The sequence below is a fragment of the Chrysochloris asiatica genome, unplaced genomic scaffold, assembly GCF_000296735.1.
Source record: "Chrysochloris asiatica unplaced genomic scaffold, ChrAsi1.0 scaffold00393, whole genome shotgun sequence".
Taxonomy (NCBI): domain Eukaryota; kingdom Metazoa; phylum Chordata; class Mammalia; order Afrosoricida; family Chrysochloridae; genus Chrysochloris; species Chrysochloris asiatica.
Window position 1 is genome coordinate 511,091 of NW_006408911.1, and position 19,757 is coordinate 530,847.

At 36.7% G+C, this 19,757-nt stretch overlaps 1 protein-coding gene across 1 annotated transcript in view; it reads left to right on the top strand.

Annotated features, from left to right (window-relative positions):
- Nucleotides 1–19,757, top strand: part of CLASP2 (cytoplasmic linker associated protein 2) — a 251,562-nt gene that overhangs the window by 114,726 nt on the left and 117,079 nt on the right. The window contains exons 11-16 of the mRNA XM_006876589.1: nucleotides 2,362–2,507; nucleotides 4,285–4,420; nucleotides 6,441–6,511; nucleotides 11,324–11,383; nucleotides 12,791–12,868; nucleotides 13,485–13,652. Of these exons, the coding sequence (XP_006876651.1) occupies nucleotides 2,362–2,507; nucleotides 4,285–4,420; nucleotides 6,441–6,511; nucleotides 11,324–11,383; nucleotides 12,791–12,868; nucleotides 13,485–13,652 (659 nt within the window). The remainder of the gene's footprint in view (nucleotides 1–2,361; nucleotides 2,508–4,284; nucleotides 4,421–6,440; nucleotides 6,512–11,323; nucleotides 11,384–12,790; nucleotides 12,869–13,484; nucleotides 13,653–19,757) is intronic.

Consider the following 19,757-nt stretch of genomic DNA (forward strand, 5'->3'; position numbering starts at 1 on the left):
GCCTTATTTTTCCTCATGATGAGCTTTTCCACCATCTCCTTTCACAGTTGTAGTCAAGTTGATTTCTCTGTATTCCATCTAGTAAGGTCCATGTGTTTCACCGTCTTTTATGTTGTTTAAAAACTGTCTTTGCAATGAAGTAGTCGTTGGTCTTGCAGTGTTCTATCATGCCAACTCCAGCATCATTTCTGTCACCATGGTTGTACTGATACTTCCTCTTTGTTTTCAAACTTTGCATTCCAATCACCAGTAATTATCGCTAATCTTGATTGCTTATTTGATCAATTTCAGATTGAAGAAATTGATAGAATTCTACAATTTCATCATCACTGGCTTTAGTGGTTGGTGCATAAATTTGAATAATAGTGATTCTTAATTAGTGTTCCTTGTAGATGTGTGGATATTATCCTATTATAGACAGCATTGTGCTTCAAAACAGATCTTGGTATGTTTTTTGTGATGATGAATGTGATGCAGGTTTCTCTTCGATTTGTCATTCTTGGTATAGTAAAACATGTGATTGTCAGATTCAAACTTGCCAATACCAGTCCTTTTCAGCTTACTACTGTCTAAGATATCAATGTTTATGCATTCCATTTCATTTTTAATCTATATTTCTATATCCATACTTTATACTTTGCATGTTCTGATTAGTAATAGATGTTTAAAGCTGTTTTCTCTTCATTTTGAGTTATGCCCTATCAGCATATGAAGGTCCTGAATGCTGTACTGTGTTCATATCATCATGTTCAGCTCTACTTTGAGGAGGCAGCTCTTCCCCAATCTGATTTTGAGTGCCTTCTAACCAGACGGGCTCATCTTTTGGTACTATATTTAACAATACTCTGGTGTTTTTCATCATGTTTCAATATTCTGGTGCTAACAGTGTTACTCTGCTATTCATAAGGTTTTCATTGACTAAATATTCGGAAGGAGTCTATCTCTTCTTCTTCCTAGTCTTTCTTCATGTGGAAACTCATCTGAAACCTGTACATAGAGCTTCCATAATCACAGGCACTTGTAAGGAAGAGTGTGACAGACTGACAGAGAAGTGGTGGTGGATACTATTAGGTCTTTAATTGTTGCCAGTCTGATGGGAGAAAATGAGATATCTTTGTTGTAATTTTTGTTTATAAAGATCACATTTTCATATATACTTTTTTGCCCAATTTAATAATTTGTTTTCTATTTCATTGTCATTTTTTTGTATCGTATCTATCACTGGTAATTTTTCCTTGGCAGATTGTGCTTTTTATTTTAAATTAATCTTGTTTACATACCTTCTATGTAATTTCTGTCTTGTTAATGGTGGTTTCCCCTCTCTCATAAAAACCAGAACCAAAGTCAAGTTAATTCTGATTCATAGTGATCCTATAGGACACAGTAGAATTGTCCTATAGGGTTTCCAGTGCTGTAATCTTTACTCAAGTAGACTAGTCAGTTCAAGCTGCTGATCTTTTTGATTAATCATTTGTGACACTAGGGCTCCTTTCTTAAATGCACCAAAGCAATATAAATATCCTTTCTGATTTTCCAATAATGTTTATATCATACTTTTTTTTACATTTACATCTTTAAACCATCTGAAATTTAAAATTTAGGAAACTTCAGATTTTCATGTGAAATTATGCATAATGATTTTTATTAGCAAACTTTTAGCTTCTGTGTGTGATAACAGGTGTGTGTGTGCCTGTGTGTTTCTCTTTTGACTAATGTAATTTTATTATGTATCTCTGGTGTCTATGTAGGAATTATTTGTCAATCCTGTACTCGAAACTAATGCTAAGTGTATTTACAGAGGAAGAAAGACCCATTTGCTTCACAAATTAAGTCTATTCATGCTTCATGATAATGGCTTACTTGTTGGTCTTTGATTTTATACTTTTGCTTATGAGTAAATATAGTTTACAAATTTGACACTTCTAAAAATAGTTTACCTTACTGAATACTGATGAGAATTTCACGATAGTTGTGAGTAAACTTAATGCCACTGAAATGCACATTTCAGAATGGTCAACATGATAAATTTAGGTTCTATGTATATTACCACAATAAAAATGACTCCCTTAAAACTTTAAAATTTACCTATCTACGTATACACTGTATGTATCTGTTATGCATATAACATCTGTACTGTATATAAACCTCTACTGTTCTTTCCCAGGACTTTGCTTTTCTTCTTTTTTGGTTTGTATTATTTATTTATAAGGTACATTTAAAGCTATTAAAATGTCTGAATATAATTATATAAAAATTTTTATGTGGTTCTTTTAAGTTTTTTATTTTGTTTAGTTTTCTCCTCCTACCCTTTTTTTGCACTGCCACTTTTTATGTCAATAATAAAAATTCTCTTTGTTTCAGCTTAAGAAAATTCGATCATTGCTTGTTGCTGGAGCTGCACAATATGATTGCTTTTTCCAGCATTTGCGCTTATTGGATGGTGCACTTAAACTGTCAGCTAAGGATCTCAGATCCCAGGTGGTTAGAGAAGCTTGCATTACTGTAGCGTAAGTATATTTTTGTGTGTGATACGTATGTTTTTCTGAGGGTATTAAGTCCTAACTATGTAAAGTGAGGTAGAAGCTCTGGTAGCACAGTGGTTATGAATCAGGCTGCTAACCTCAGGGTCATCAGTTCGAAACTACCAGCTGTTCTGTAGGAGAAAGATGAGGCTTTCTGCTCCCGGAAAGATTTACAGCCTTGGAAAACCCGTACAGGGTTGCTATGAGTCAGAACCGACTCCACGGCACATAACAATAACATGTAAAGTGGTCACTATGCAAAGTAATAGCAGGGTAACCCTAAAAAGCATACATATGATCAAATATCATTTTTGTCATACTGAAATTTATTTAGAATGTGGGGTTATTTGATTAAGAGTAGATGCAATTTTGTTTTGTAGATTCTGCCAAAATACTTTCAACAACGGTATTAGTCATCTTTCCTCAGAGTTCTTATTGCCAACTTTAAAATGTGCCTATTGTTTTAAAAACCTACTGGTGGATTTCTGTTCATAACTCCACAAGTATAAGAAGAAAATGAATGGCTCTGAAAACTGAATGTATTTAATTTTCTCTGTACTATTTGGGTGCTAAGCACTATTTTTTCATTCTTCTAGCAGTTTTCCTGGCATTGTTCTATGTATCTTTAACTTGTCAACATCTAATAATATTCTATATCTTTGTATTCTTCCACTCTACCAGGATAGCAATACACTTTAATCTCCACTCCCAAACTAAATATTGTGGTTATATGAGCATAAATTTTAAAAGATAGCAAACAAGACAAAAGTTTTCCATATCAATGTTTTTCATCAGAATTGTAATAGGGGACTTCAACACATTTGAAGAAAAATTTTAATCTAACCTTTCCTAGAACATTTTGCCCCTTGTATTAGCTGTTCTAGCCAGAACAACAGACAAAACAAGCAAACTGCCACCAACAAAACCTGGGAGAGTTGTGTGGGAAGGTGTAAAACTGCCTTTATTATCTATATGGAAAATCACAAGAGAATCTAAAGACAATTTGTTATAAATAAGGATTTTAGCAAGGTTGATTTATGTGCAGGATTACATACCAAAATATTTAATTATCTGTAGCTTGCCAAAATAAAACAAAATCCATAAAATCTAACTTTTAAAAGTATACCATGATGAGACTTTTGCTTTTGCTGTTACACAGTAACTAGCTCTTTCACCAGAAAACTGGACAAAATCTGTCTATAGATATTGGACAACAGATAGCTAGGACTGTGATTTTTGAAAGAAACTAATTAGTTGAACAGTTTCTGGACCTTGGTGAAGGAAAAAGGATCCCAAGCAGAGCCCAGTAGTCTTACTGAATTGTGGAAAGAGAGTTGAATTTTGGAAGGCCGCACACTAGAATGTGCAGGGCAGAGTCTGTTGAAAAATACTCAGAAAATGAGCCATAGAGATCCCATGAGTTTAACTGAATACTAGTCTGTTGTATGTGAAAGCTATAGCTCACTGTGTTTGGTTTCAGCTTTGGAACCACCAGTTTAAAAGATGGAAAAAAGATAAAATATAGATATTTGTACTTCCTTTTGTCTTTTGCTTTTCTGTCACTATGTTAGTAAGCTCTGTCAAGTCAATGCCAGCTCATAGCAACCCTGTATAGGGTTTTGGAGGATCAGCTCGTGCCATTTCTGTCATTAGAATTAATTAGAACTGATTAAAGTAAGAATTCCTAAATGAATTCCTAAACCACAAAGGCAACATTTATATTTTAATATTAAATAAAAATTATCTTTTATTTCTTTTGTAGCCATCTTTCAACAGTTTTGGGAAATAAGTTTGATCATGGCGCTGAAGCCATTGTACCTACACTTTTTAATCTCGTCCCCAATAGTGCAAAAGTCATGGCGACTTCTGGATGTGCAGCAATAAGATTCATCATCCGGGTAGGTTTTTTTCTTTCTTTTACTCCTTTTTAAATGGAATTAATAAGTCATTAGGTTCCCTGGTGGTAGCATGGTTAAGGCACCTAGCTGATAACCAACAGGTTGGCAGTGTAAACTCACCAGATGCTGTGAGAGAAAGATGAGGCAGTGGGCTTCTGTACAGATTTACAGCCTAGAAAACCCTATTGGACAACCCTTCTCAGTCCTGTGTGGTCTCTGTGAGTCAGAAGCAACTGGATGATTTGTTGTTATTAAGTGCTATCAAGTCAGTTCAACTCATAGCAACCCTGTAAAGGGTTTCCAAGGAGCAGTGGGTGGGTTTGAACTGCCAGTGTTGCAGTTAGCAAGTCTAGTGCTTGTCCTATAGCACCACACCAGAACTTGTGGGGGTGTAAATAGGTCACTGGTGACCTTTCTTTTTTTAATCACTAAAGAAAATAGCTGTTGAATTACTTTTTTTGTAATTAAAGCAATGTCCCGTCAATATGGAACATTTAAGTAATATAGAAAATTTTAAAGTAAACATACTTACATACATAATATGTGTATATGTATGTGCATGTACATGTGTGTATAAAATCACAAGTATTACAAGTAATAATAAAAGATGAAAGGGAATTTGTTAATCTCATCATCTTTATCCTTAGGATGCCTAAAAGAACAGATTTAAAAAAAAAAAAAATCTACTTTCTACAACTAATCCCTGTTAGCCATTTAGTGTATACTTTTCCAAACTTCTATATAAATGTATTTATTTGCTATACAAAGAAAATACATATATACACAGGTAAGTAAAAAATTATTACTACTAAGGTGCCAGTTCGTGCATTCACGGGTTTATTCCAAACAAAACATCCTTAAACGCGTCTCTCTGAATCTGTGGATGGCTGAAATCAAGTCTTTCAGCATTACACTTTTCTTAGTCTTGTTTGCTAAACCCACTGCCATCTGACTCATAGTGATCCTATATAGGGTTTTCTGAAAATGTAAATCTTTATGGGTTTTACAGCTTCATTTTCCTGCCCTAGAATGGTTGGTAAGTTTGCGCCACCAACCTTGCAGTTAACAGGCCAACCAGCACCTAATCCACAACATCACCAATTCTCCTTTAGCCTTCGAAAAAAGGTTCAATCAAAACAATGACTTCTTAGGAGATCTGTTGTTATTGTTGTTGTTAAGTGCTGGCAAGTTGATTCTGACCCATAGCAAACCCTGTATAGGGTTTCTGAGGAGCAGCTGGTGAGCTTGAACCACCGACTTTGCAGTTCAAACGGCTTTGCAGTCTGGCGCATTAACCCACAGTGTCACACCAGGACTCCAGGAGATCTGTTAGGCTAATTAAATTCAAGGTAAAGAGGTCAGCTCACAAGGTTATGGAGGCTGATTTTTGGATTACAAAGGGGTAATCCTGACACATAGAGGACAATCACGGGGGCTTATTGGGAAGAAAATTTATTACTGAGTTGGTGAGAAAAGCCCACAAAAGCTGCATTGGAGAATATTTTCCATCATGACAAACACCATCTCATTCTTCGAAAGGGTAGCAAGAGCTGTTCTAGAAGAATTTCACTGGGAAGCCTTATTGCATCCATTCTATAACCCTGAGCTTACCTGCTCAAACTTCTTTTTGTTCCCAAAACTCAAAGGAAGATGACTTGAGACCCTCGAGGGTATCCAAACTGGTGTAAATTGAAAAGCTCAGTTTTCTTTGAGGAAGGGTTAGAGAGATGGGAACATTCTCTTCAGAAGTAAATAAACCTAGATGGGAGGTTTCTGTGATTTTGTAAGAGTAAATTTTTGGCAACATAGCAACCACATATGTCCTTTTGAAGCTGTATTTCATTACTCAGTTACTTCAGTTTGGCAAAACTCCTGGAGACTGCCCTTAATTTCTTTTAGAATCTAATTTTATGTTCTTAATATCCGGTTCTAACACAGATACGTTAGAGGTGAAGCAAATAGAATGTGGAACTTGGAAGTTCACAGTACTTTTCATCCTTTTCTAACATATCTTTTTCAGCATACCCATGTACCCAGACTCATACCTTTAATAACAAGCAATTGCACATCAAAATCAGTTCCTGTGAGGAGGTAAGTTTTAGCAGTGGGAATTCTTTTTTTAAATTATGTCTTTTGTCTTTCATTGTCTTAAATTCTTAGTCCGAATTCTTGTTACTAATTTCTTGCTTTTTATAAGCCAAAATAAATTTGTTACCTTCTTACGTAAGGGGAAATACATGAAGCGATTATAATGACCACCCAGTTTAGTTTTATCACATTAAACTCTGGGTTATTCAGCACACTGGATTGCTTTGGGTTTCAGTGAACATGGAATCTGGGTCTAAGCTAGAGTCTTACAACTCACTGACCTATCTTGATAATTATTTAATTATTATGCATGTGGCACAAACCGACTCCATGGCACATCACCACCAGCACCACCACCACCATGAATGTGGCACTGTGGGTTAATACGCTAGACTGCAAAGTTGGCTTGAACCACAAGGTCAGTGGTTCAAGCTCACCAGTCACTCCTAGAAACCCTATACAGAACCAATTCGACGGCACTTTACAACAACAGCAACAATGAACCTTATTCGGAGTCCTGGTGTAGCTCCTTAGGACAAGCACTAGACCACAAGGTCGGATTGAACTGCAAGGTTGGTGGTTCACACTCACCAGCCGCTCCTTGGAAACCCTATACAAGGTCGCTGTGAGACAGAACCAACTTGACAGCACTTAACAACAACATGAACCGTATTGTCTATATGTGTTAAAAGCGCCAGTGATGTTGATCCCTTAAAATTGTAAGAGTTAAAGGAAATATACATTACAAAAATGTACCATAGTGCTTGGAACAAAGTAAACAATTACTGCTGCCCTCATATGTGCGTGCTGGCTTTCTGATTTCTTTAATTTGTAGCTTCTACACCATTGCCATTGATGATAGAGATAGTGTGAACAAATTTATGTAATTGACGTTTAAAATTTTTAACAAGGATCTCTTTCTCTTTTTTATTTGGTAAGTAAGTTTATTTAAATTATTTGCTTAATAGAAGGAAGCTTAATTAGACATCATTATGACTTTTAAGGATGGAGCCCTACTGTCATTGTGGGTTGGGCTGCTCGCTAACCTCAGTGTTGGCTGTTTGCACCCACCAGGCACTCTACTTCCATAATGAACTGAAGTTCAGAAACCCTAAGGAGAGGTTCTACTCTTCCTATAGGTTTGCTGTTAGTTACAATCAGCTCGATGGCAGTGGGTTTGTCAGGATATGGAGGGCTTTGAATGCCTTAAAGAGGAATTTTGACATTGTGTGTAGTCCCTGGAAGTCTTTGACAGTGGTAGGTTTTTGGTGAGAAGGTAACAACCAACTTAAGTTTAATTCCAGCTATAAAAGATCAGTGGGAGACATTAGTTCAATTAAGTAAAGAATTGTTTTAACTCATGTAAAACAGAGAGACAGAGTTTGAACTAGAACTGTATTGATGATGATTGAAGGAGATCAAGTTAGTAGATACTTCAGACTCAACAACTGGATGTGGATGAAGGAGGTGGTATCAAGTGCTTCAGTTTCCAGCTCCATTCGTCTACTAGTAACATGACTCTGGACAAGTTAACTTATCCTCTACATCTCCTTGATAATCTGTATAATATTGGGCTAAAAGAGTAGATTTTAATGTATAATTAACAGTCATTTCTTATTTGTTTGTGAATTCATCTGTTTGCTAAAATTAATTCCCCTCCTCCCAAATCAGTACTCTCACAATATTCTTTTGCCATTATGTGTAGACATGCATGTTGTTGTTATGTTCTGTGGAGTTGGTTCTGACTCATAGCGACCCTGTACATGGTTTCCAAGGCTGTTAAATCTTTACGGGAGCAGAAAGCCTCATCTTTCTCCCATGGAACAGCTAATAGTTTCGAACTGCCGACCCTGAGGATAGCAGCCTGATGCGTAACCACTACGCTACCAGAGCCTCTTGTAGACATAGATAAAGGGGTAAAAATTTTTAATTGCCCAGCCAAGATAGAACAAGGCAAAACTCTGCTTCGTATTTCACTGTTCTTACTGCAAACAAGTATCTTTTTGGCACCCTACTTAGAAGCACATATTTTGCATTTTTATTGATTTTAATATTAAAAATATTACATTTCATTTTCTGTGAACTTTTTGAAGGCTCTTTATATAGTGTTGAAATGCTGTCTAGTATATTTAAGCACAAGAAGGATGTGATGTACATTATGCTGAAGATAAATGTTTTAAATAAGCTTTCTTCAGGTATAAATGTTAGTTCTGCTGAGTTTAGTGTTAATGAATCAGCAGTATATATTGAATAAGGTGTCTAAACAAACACACATAAAACTGGTTGATTGATAAAAATGTTTTGACCAGAGTTTCTCCGGAACTCAGCTCTGTTTTTCTTCTAAAAGCTTTTGCATTATGTGCTCACTCAGTTTTCATGACATATTGTAGCACATACCATGAATAATGAGAATTGAATATAATCAGTTCTTTTGTGTATATTTTGAGTCAACATTCTATACCTATATGAAAATATACATGAGCTAATTGAACATTGACTTAATAGCTAAGTTAAGATTCAATCCTTGATGTGGAACTTTAGATGTGAAAAGCATTTCTAATGGAATCATAATAGAAGGTTATGCACGGAGTGGAAGAAAAATGTGGAACAAAATTTGAAATCGTGTAGAAGGCCAAACTTACTGGTCACATAGAGAGTGGTAGAACCCCAAGAACGTGACCTTAGGTACCCTTCAAACCTGGAATTGAACTGACTCCTAAGATCACCTTCCTGCCATACCATAGTGCTGAAGGTGGTTATGTGCCATGGAGTTGGTTTTGACTCATAGCAACCCTATATAGGGTTTCCGAGGTTGTAAAGCTTTCTCCCACAAAACCGCTAGTAATTTCAAATTGCTGACCAGAGCTACTTAGCCAAAAAATAGATAGGCCTATAAAACCTGTGAGGAACATGCTCCTTAAAACAATCAACCATACAAGGGGCTTCAAAAATGGAAGAAGAATTTCCATTATCTTTTCATTGTATTTTTCCATGAACGTTTTGAAGCCCCTTGTAAAAGACCAAAAGGGCAAAAGGCAAGGAGGGTTGGAAAAGATGGGTGATGAAAAAGTGGAGAATGTAGGGAGGAATTGGGAAAGCGTGCTTTTACATTGAGGGGACTACAGCGACTGTCACAAAAACAAAATGTATAAAATTTGTTGAATGGGAAACTAAACTTTCACCGAAAGCACAATCTTTTTTTTAAAAAAAATTTTTTTTAAGCATAGCTAATAGAGGTAGGGTTATGGATGTTGTTCCTCACTTTAAGACTACAAAAGAGAAGTAGGCTGAGATCATTGCCAACAAAGTGAACACATGTTTAAGGGTAGATGAAGGAAAAGTGTTAATGTGGGAAAAAACAGAACAGAGCTTTGTCATCAGATACTAGAAAAAAAGAGGAGCTCAAGAATAAGACAGTTGAGAAAGTTGAGAACTAGAGGGCTTAGGAAAAAATGTACAAATATTTACAAGGATGAGTCAAAAATTATACACATTTGCTGTCAAATTTATTTTAATTAACTTTTTGAAAACACGTATCATTTTTTTTTTTGCATAATCTCCTTCCCTTTCAATACACTTTATCTAGCAACAAGCTTTCATATTTCCATATTAAAAAATATTTTAAATTGAGCTTTGAGCCACAAATGCACCACTGTTTTCTTCATCAGAGGTGAATGTGTGTCCTCAAAAGGCTTCTTTCAGGGGACCAAATAGGTGGAAGTCTGATGGGGCAAGATCAGGACTATAGGGAGGATGATTTAACACCTCAGAACAAAGTTTTTGCAGAGTGTCAACATTGTGGACAAAGGTGTGAGGGCATGCATTGTCATGCAAGATCACACTGACCTTGGATAGCAGTCCTCTGCATTTAATTCGAAGTTTAGGCTTCATTTCTTCAGTGAGCATCTCACTGTAACAAGTACTGTTGATTGTGTTCCAGTACTGGCCCTTGAGAATCCTAGAAGACTGTAAGCAGCAGTTTTCCAACTGATGGCTGACGTTTGAACTTTTTCCTGGTGTGCGATTAAGGATGTTTCCAGTTCACACTCTGCTGTTTACTCTCAGCCTCATAGTGATGAATCAATGTCTCATCAACAGTAACAATTTTTTTTAAAGAAACTTTTACCTTCCTTCGAGTATTCGTTCAGACTTTGTTCACAAATGTATAAACGCTTGTGTTTATGCTCTTCTGCGAGTTGTTTTGGTACCCATTTTGGACAAACCCTTCAAAACCTAAGTCTGTCATAGGTTATTTCATAGGCAGAGCCACAGCTGATTTGCAAGTGATTTGCCATACAATCCACTGTCACTCTCTGTTTGACAGAATCATTTCAAATGCAAGCTCGATGTTGTCATCAGCCGCAGATGTGGACAGGCATTTTAATATAACCGGTGTTTGGATAATTTTTGACTCACCCTCATACTTTAAAACCATTTATGTATGTACATGGAAATATGGGAAATGTAGAATGCAAGGTCTGGTTGGCATGTCTTTCTTGATTACTGTTGTATATGTTCAATATCTAGTGCATAGTGGCTGCTTCATAAATATTTTAAAATAAGTGAAATATATCTTATAGTTGACAAACATTTTTAAGTTAAAATTCTTAGCAGCTCTTAAGGTCTTTTGAACAATTTCACATAAGTATAGTTGGCAACAAAAACAACAACAACATAGTTGGAGTAAGTAAGGTAGCAGGTATTCAACAGTCAAAATAGGAAAAAAAAATGTTCATTTTAAGACAACGTGCAATTTTATAGAAGGTGTTAATACTGTTCTGAATATAACATTTAATTATAACTTCTGTTTTTCAGACGTTCATTTGAATTTTTAGATTTGTTGTTACAAGAGTGGCAGACGCATTCATTGGAAAGGTATGCATGGATTGTTCTTCCCTATTCCCTCTGTGCCCTCCCATTATGACTCCTTTAGAAGTTGATGGCATTGGTTTTGCAGTAATTCTAATTTTGCTTTAAAGGTTGTTTGGATTGTTCTTTCTTTAAAACTCAAGTGTTATACTCCTTTTAATTATTGCAGCTATGAACAGTATACGTTTTTCTCCCTTTGTCAGCAGGGGATATGGCTGTTTTAAGTAAAATAGGATATATAAGATAGCGCATGTGTATTGGGCAAAAATTTTTAAATGTATATGTAGTCTGGTAGGTTACCTGAGGTACCGGTAGCCAACTGATGAATGGTTTTAATGCAGAAGGAAGAGGCATCCTTTCAGAGGAAAGGGATGAGAAACGTTTTGGCTACTTTCTCATCACCAGATGTCAGGTGTCGTTGGTCAAGTGTGTACTGGACAGTGTTTAATGTAACTGTGATGAACATGGCAGGAAAAGTGGGTTGCAGCTAGTCACTGGCATCACACAGCTGTGTTTCTCATTAGTTTCAAGTTTGAGGTTTGGAAGTACCTTTGTTTTTACTGACTATATTGCTGATTTCCCACTTTTGATGAAATACTTTAATTATGTATTATCGTATCACAGCCTTTTTTAAAAAAACAGAATTTGTTGTTTAATGTAGACATGATATGATTCCAAGGCTTTAAAAAATTCTTTGATGGTTGCTGCTATTCAATTTGATCATATTATAACTAATTATACTCCTAGCACAGGGTTGGGGAATGTCTGGCCCACGGGCCATAGTAATAAGGCCTGTGAAATCATTTGATCTGGCCTTACCAAGGCAACCGCAATTTCAGCCATCTCATTAGGGGTGAGTTAATTGACCAAATACAGCAGGCTATTGTTTTTTGTTAAGTTGATAATTTTGTATGGACCATGAGTAATGCTATAAATTTTGGCAGAAAAAGGTTCCCCACCCCTGTCCTAATAAATTTTTTTTTCTAAAGTTGGTGGGTTACTAAGGACCCACATAGATGATTTTGGTTTTGTTTCATTTTCAATTAAAAATGTAAAATTTCAGAATTATATTTTCATATATTATTTGGATTCTTTATAAAAATAATTGTCTTCAGGTTTGTAGTGAAGACTTACTAGAAAGAAACTGTGCATGAATGAAATATATGAGATGGTTTCTTAGAACAATCCTGCTGTCTTACATTTATTATAATGTGCTAACTAATCTTTTTATTTCCTTTGTACCTTTGTGATTGATATTAACATGAGGGGACTTCAAAAAGTTTGTGGAAAAATGGAATGAAAACATGTTACTTTTCCTTGAATGTTTTAAACCCCAACGTCCCCAATCCCCCATTTACAGTCAGTATTATATACCCCTGTACACCTGAATCTGATGATATATTTGTTTTATAGACATGCAGCTGTTTTAGTTGAAACAATTAAGAAAGGAATTCATGATGCTGATGCTGAGGCCAGAGTGGAGGCAAGAAAGTAAGTTTATAATATATTTCTATGACATTTTAAACATTCCTCGATCTTTTCTCTGAAAGGAATTATACTGGGAAAATGCAAATATCAGAAGCATCCCAAGGATTCTTCTCATTTGCTCATTAATAAAATTAAGATCTGTTTTTAGTTACTAAATCTGCACTATACATCTAAATGGTCATTTGTGTCATCATCAGTATTTCTCTTCCATCATAATCTGTTCACTTTCATTTTAAATAAAAATAACTCACGCATTAAACATGTGTACCTAGCATTCTGTGAAATACTTGATATATGTTATTTTCTAATCCTTATAATGATTCTGAAAAAAAATAAATGATTCTGCAGAGTTGGTGTTGCTTCAGCAAATGGCAGATGAGGTGTGGAGATTTTACAGTTTACTCAAGGCCATATCAGCTGTAAACAGCACACTCAAGTTTTGCACTGAGATGTGCTGCATTTCCACTGAAATTTGTTAAATTCATCCACATCACATAGAGTTGATGTATTAAAACCCAATGGGTTTATCTTTATTCTTCATTGTACAAATTTTGCTGTTTATGTGTAATCATGAAGTTTATTACATCATGTCCTTTTCCTTATTTTATTTGTTTTACAGAACATTTATGGGTCTCAGAAACCACTTTCCTGGTGAAGCTGAGACATTGTATAATTCCCTTGAGCCATCTTATCAGAAGAGTCTTCAAACTTACTTAAAGAGTTCTGGCAGTGTGGCATCTCTTCCTCAGTCAGACAGATCATCTTCTAGCTCACAGGAAAGTCTCAAGTAAGGTTCACATTTATAATCTTTACTGATTTCTTCTTTTCCTCCACTTCCCAAATGTAGTCTAACTCATGGTAAGGGTGAGCACATGACTCTTAGCCAAAAGATTGTTAGCTCAAACCCAACCAGACGAGAGGTCTAGCAGTCTGCTTCCACGAAGAGGTCACAGCCTTAAAAGCTCTATGGATGGTGAAGCTCTATTACAACACACGTGGAATTACCATAATAATTCAAGTTGAATAGTTAAATATCTGCTTGCTTTCACCTAAAGCCATAAAAATGTTGATTCAAGTGCTCTTAATTTCTTTGATCTATTAAATGCTAGTGTAACTGCATCTCAATAAGTGTCTGTGAAAAAATTGAGAAGTATTTATATACTTTTTAAGTATACTAAAAATAGCACGTATCATAAGTAGCTTGTTTCTGTGGCATTGTACTGGAAGTTTAGAAATCCACATCAGAGTTTTTACTCAGCTCTGTATGACTAGTGAAATCCCTATTGCTTTCTTTCCTCATTCCTTACACAGTTTAAGAATTCAACAAACTCCTCAAGGGGTGCAAAATTACCTAATATCAGACTCACTTCTGTATAACTCATGACAGTGGCTACCTCAAATCTTCACTACTCTGGCTGCCCCATCCCTGTTTATCATCTCCCTAGGCCAGTGACATTGTCAAAAGCTCTCACAGCTTCTTTACTTCTTAGCAGTGACCTTCTGTGCATCTTCATGGTTTCTTGCCTTGGGCTGAGTATCTGCAGATTTCCCCAGGGAAAAATAGTTTACAGAATGTCACTTTACTTCTCAGCAATTTCCTTCTCTTTGGAAGTTTGAACCGCTCAGAAATAGCTGGTTGTCTTGGCAGCTCCCTGATATAAGGGTTGGGATGAGGATGAAGTGAGTGAGCAACTACCTCATGAAGAATTTAACGAGGCACTTTGTCTCGCAAGTACCATTATTCTAAAACTCATACACGTATATATGGACTTCTGACATAGTGCAGTAGGATCAGCACTGGATTTGCAGACTATGAGGTTTACTGGTTAGGCTGTTAAACCCCACCAGCAGCTCCTTGGAAACCCTTTAAAGGGTTGCTATGAGTCAGAACTGACTTGGTACCACTTAACAACAACAAATCTATATATGTACATATACATACGTTCATACACACACATATATATGTATATGTATATAGACTTCTGATGTGGTGCTGTTGTTGTTATGTGCCGTCGAGTCGGTTCTGACCCATAGCGACCCTGAACAGGGTTTCTGAGGCTGTAAATCTTTATGGGAGCAGATCGCCTCATCTTTCTCCCGCAGAGCAGCTGGTAGTTTCGAACTGCTGACCTTGCAGTTCGCAGCCCGATTCGTAACCACTACGCTACCAATGCTGTAGGATAAGCATTATACTGTGACCCACATGGTCAGTGGTTCAAACCCACCAGCTGCTCCTCAGAAACTCCATACAGGATCTCTGTGAGTAAGAATCATTGAATTGGCACTTAACAACAACAACAACACATATATATACACATAAATCTATTGTGTGTTCAAAGTAGTCTTGCCAAATCATGCCTGAATCATGTAAATATTTTAGATATACCAGTTTATAAGAAATACATGGAACAGAGGAAAATGTTATATGACAGTATGGGAATTCAACTGGCAAAATCCACAATGTTGGAAATTCTATAGGATAATCAACTAAGTTCCTTCAACTCATAAATTGGGAGATTGGGGGTAAAGGTGGTGGTGGTAGTGATGGTGGTGTGCTGTGGAGTCTATTCCAACTCTTCGTGATCCTGCATAGGGTTTCTGAGGCTGTAAATCTTTACAGAAGCGGAAAGCGCCTCATCTTTCTTCCATGTAACTGCTGGTAGTTTCGAACTGATGACTGTGAGCTTAGCAGCCTGACTCGCAACCACTACACTACCACAGCTCCTTTGGGAGTAAAGTAGAACTTACAATTTAGTAGAGATTTAAGAGGCATTTAATGGGTGTGCCTCTTTTGAGCTAATAACTGTAAAAAATTGTTGGAGCAATTGAGATATTTGAATTCTGCGTAGTTAATGATATGCACGAATTATTTTCGTATTCCAGTTTTATGTTTTATTTGTTGTTGTTTTTTAGTGTTTGTATGTTTTTGAGATATGAGCTTAAGTATATATGAAATGGAAATATGTCTAGAGTTTGTGTCAAAATAGGACAGGAGGTGGTAGAGAGAATGGCAAAATGTGTGTCTCTGTGCATGCATACGTGTGTTTGTGTGTGTATATATAACACTTGCCATAGAGGATGAGCCACCACTAGTCTGTCAGTTTGTCATACTGTGATGGCATGTGAGTTGCTGTAATTCTGAAAGCTATGCCACTTGTATTTTAAATACCAGCAGGGTTACCCATGTTGAACAGGTTTCAGATGAGCTTCCAGACTAAGACAGACTAGGAAGAAGGAGTGACGAACTACTTCTAAATATTTAGTCAAGGAAAACCTTATGAATAGCAGAGAAACACTGTCAGGTATAATGCCAGAAAATGAGCCCCTCAGGTTGGAAGACATTCAAAATGTGACTGGGGAATAGCTGCCTCCTCAAAGTAGAATTGACCATGATGATGCAAATGGAGTAAAGCTGGTGGGAGAAAAGCCCACAGAATCTTCGTTTGCTGATGGGGCACAACTCAAAATGAAGAGAAACAACTGTAAACATCCATTGAAAATCAATGGAATATATGAAGTATGAATATAGAAAATTAGAAATTGTAAAAAACTAAATGGAATGCATAAACTTCGATATCTTAAGCATTGGTGGTCTGAAATGGACTAGTGTTGACCATTTTGAATCTAACAACCACATAGTTTATTATGCCAGGAATAACAAATGAAAAGGAATGGTGTTGCACTCATTGTCAAAAAAAACATATCGAGATCAGTCATGAGGTATAACGCTCTTTGTTATAGGATAATATCCATGTGCCTACAGGGAAACCCTGTTATTACCACTATTTCTCGAATTTAACACACCAACCACTAAAGCCAGTGAGGATGAAATAGAAGAATTCTACCAACTTCTTCAATCTGAAATTGATCAAACATCCAATCAAGATGTATTGATCATTACTGGTGATTGGAATGAAAAGGTTGGGAGCAAAGAGAAAGGATCAGTAGTTGGAAAATAAGGCTTTGGTGATAGAAATGATGCTAGAGAACGCATGATAGAATTCTGCAAAATCAATGATATGTTCATTTCAAATACCTTCTTTTAGACAGTATAAGAGACAACTATACACATGGACCTCACCAGATGGAATATATATAAATCAAATTGAGTGCATCTGTGGAAAGAGACGATGGAAAAGCTCCATATCATAAGTGAAAACAAGGGCAGGGGCAGACTGTGGAACAGACCATCAATTACTCATGTGAAAATTCAAACTGAAGTTGAAGAAAATGAAAACAAGTCCACGAGAGCCAAAATATGACTTTGAATACAGCCCATATGAATTTAGAGATCATCTGAAGAACAGATTTGATACATTAAACACTAAAGACCGAAGACGAAAAGAGTTGTGGGATGACATCAAGAACACCATACATGAAGAGAGCAAAAAGTCATTAAGAAGACAAGAAAGAAGGAAAAGGTCAAAATGGATGTCAGAAGAGACACTAAACTTGCTCTCCAGCATAGAGATGTTAAAGCAAATGGAAGAAATGAGGAGAGGTCCAAGAGCTGAACAGAAAATTTCAAAAGATCACCTTGAGAAGATAAAAGCAGATATTACAACAAAATATGTAAAGATCTGGAATCAGAAATCCAACAAGGAAGAACATGCTCAGCATTTCTCAAGCTTAGGGAACTGAAGAAAAAATTCAAGCCTCGACTTTTGTTATTGAAAGATTCTCTGGGAAAATTATTGAATGATGCATTCAAGAGAAGATGGAAGGAATACACAGAGTCACTGTACCAAAAGGAAATGGTTCATGTTCAACCATTTCAAGAGGTAGCATATGATCAAGAACCAATGATCCTGAAGGAGGAAGTCCAAGGTGCATTGAAGGAATTGGCAAAGAACAAGGCACCAGGAATTGATGGAATAAAAATTGAAATCTTTCAAGAAAGTGAGGTGGCACAGGAGGCACTCACTCATCTCTGCCAAGAAATGAGGAAGACCACTTTCTGGCCACCTGATTGGAAGAGATCCGTATTTGTGCTCAGTCCAAAGAGAGGTGACCCAATGGAATGCAGAAATCATCAATCTCTCTGATATCCCATATGAGTAAAGTTTTACTAAAGGTAATACAGAAACAGCTCTAAGCATACACTGACAGAGAACTTCCATAGGTTTAAGCTGGATTTAGAACAGGCAGTGGAATAAGGGATGTCATTGCTGATGTCCAGTGGATCTTGGCTGAAAGCAGAGAATATCAGAAAGATGTTTACCTATCCTTTATTGACGACACAAAGGCTTTTGATTGTGTGCATTATGACAAGCTATGGACAACATTGCGAACTATGAGTATTCCGGAACACTTAATTGTGCTCATGAGGAATCTGTACATGGACCAAGAGGTAGTTGTTCAAACAGAATGTGGGAACACGGAATGGTTTAAAATTAAGAAAGGTGTGCAACATGGTTGTATTCTTTCACCATACTTATTCAACCTTATGCTGAGCAAATAATACGAGAAGCTGGATTATACAAAGAAACTCGGGGCATCAGGATTGGAGGAAGACTCATTAACAGCATGTAATATGCGGATGATACAACCTTCCTTGCTAGAAAGTGAAGAGGACTTAAAATATTTACTGATGAAGATCAAAGACCACAGCCTTCTGTATGGATTGCATTTCAATGTAAAGAAAACAAAAATGCTCACCGCTGGACCAATAAACAACATTCTTATGAATGGAGAAAAGATTGAAGTTGTCAAGGACTTTATTCTTCTTGGATCAACTATCAACACTCATGGAAGCAGCATTCAAGACAGAAAATCTGCTGCACAAGACCTTCCTAAAGTGTTGAAGAGCAAAGATGTCAGCTTGAGGACTAAGATGCGCCTGACCCAAGCCATGGTATATTCAGTAACCTCATATGCATGTGAAAGCTGGACAGTGAATAAGGAAGACTATAGAAGAATTGATGCTTTTGAGTTGGAGGAGGATATTGAAAGTGACATGGGCCACCAAAAGAACCAGTAGATCCGTTTTGAAAGAAGTGCAGCCAGAGTGCTCCTTGGAGGCCAGGATGGCCAAACTTTGACTCTCATACTTCAGACATATTGTCAGTCGCTGGAGAAGGATACCATGTTTGATAAGGTGGAGTGTCAGAGAAAAAGAGGAGGACCCCCAGTGAGATGGATTGGTCAAGTGCTAGCATCTGTGGACTCAAGCATGGCAACAACGGTAAGGTTGGCGCAAGATCGGGCAATATTTCGTTCTGCTGTGCATAAGGTCACTATGAGTCGGTACCAACTCGATGGCACCTAACAACAATAACATTAAGGATGGTAGTAGGACTAGACAGGCAACAAAGGGGGTGAGGTCGTTGAAACAAGATTGGCAATAAAGTGAATGCTATAGGCGGATGTAAGGAGCTCTGGTAGCATAGTGGTTACAATTTAGGCTGCTAATTTCATGGTCAGCAGTTTGAAAGTACCAGTATTTCTGTGGGGGAAAAAAATGAGACTTTCTGCTCCTGTAAAGATTTACAGCCTCGGAAACCCTATACGGGGTCGCTCTGAGTCAGGCCCAACTCCATGGCACATAGTCACCATAGGTGGATGGGTACTGGGTGTCATTAGACCATCTTTTGCTTTTATATATGTTTGAAAATTTTTATTGAAATTTATATAAAGAAATAAAGATGCTCATGCCTGGTTATAGAGTTTATGCAAAAACAAACTTAGCCTAGTCTTAACTACACTGTAAAGAATATTCATTTTCATGATTTTGTAACAGAAAACACTAGAAAGTTTAAAAAGTTCCATCAGAATGTAACTATTTTCAATGTGATACAGGCAGGAAAAACAATGTTATGATTGTTATGTTGTTGTTGTTGTTGTTAAGTGCCGTCGAGTCGGTTTCGACCCATAGGAGAGATAAATTTGTTGT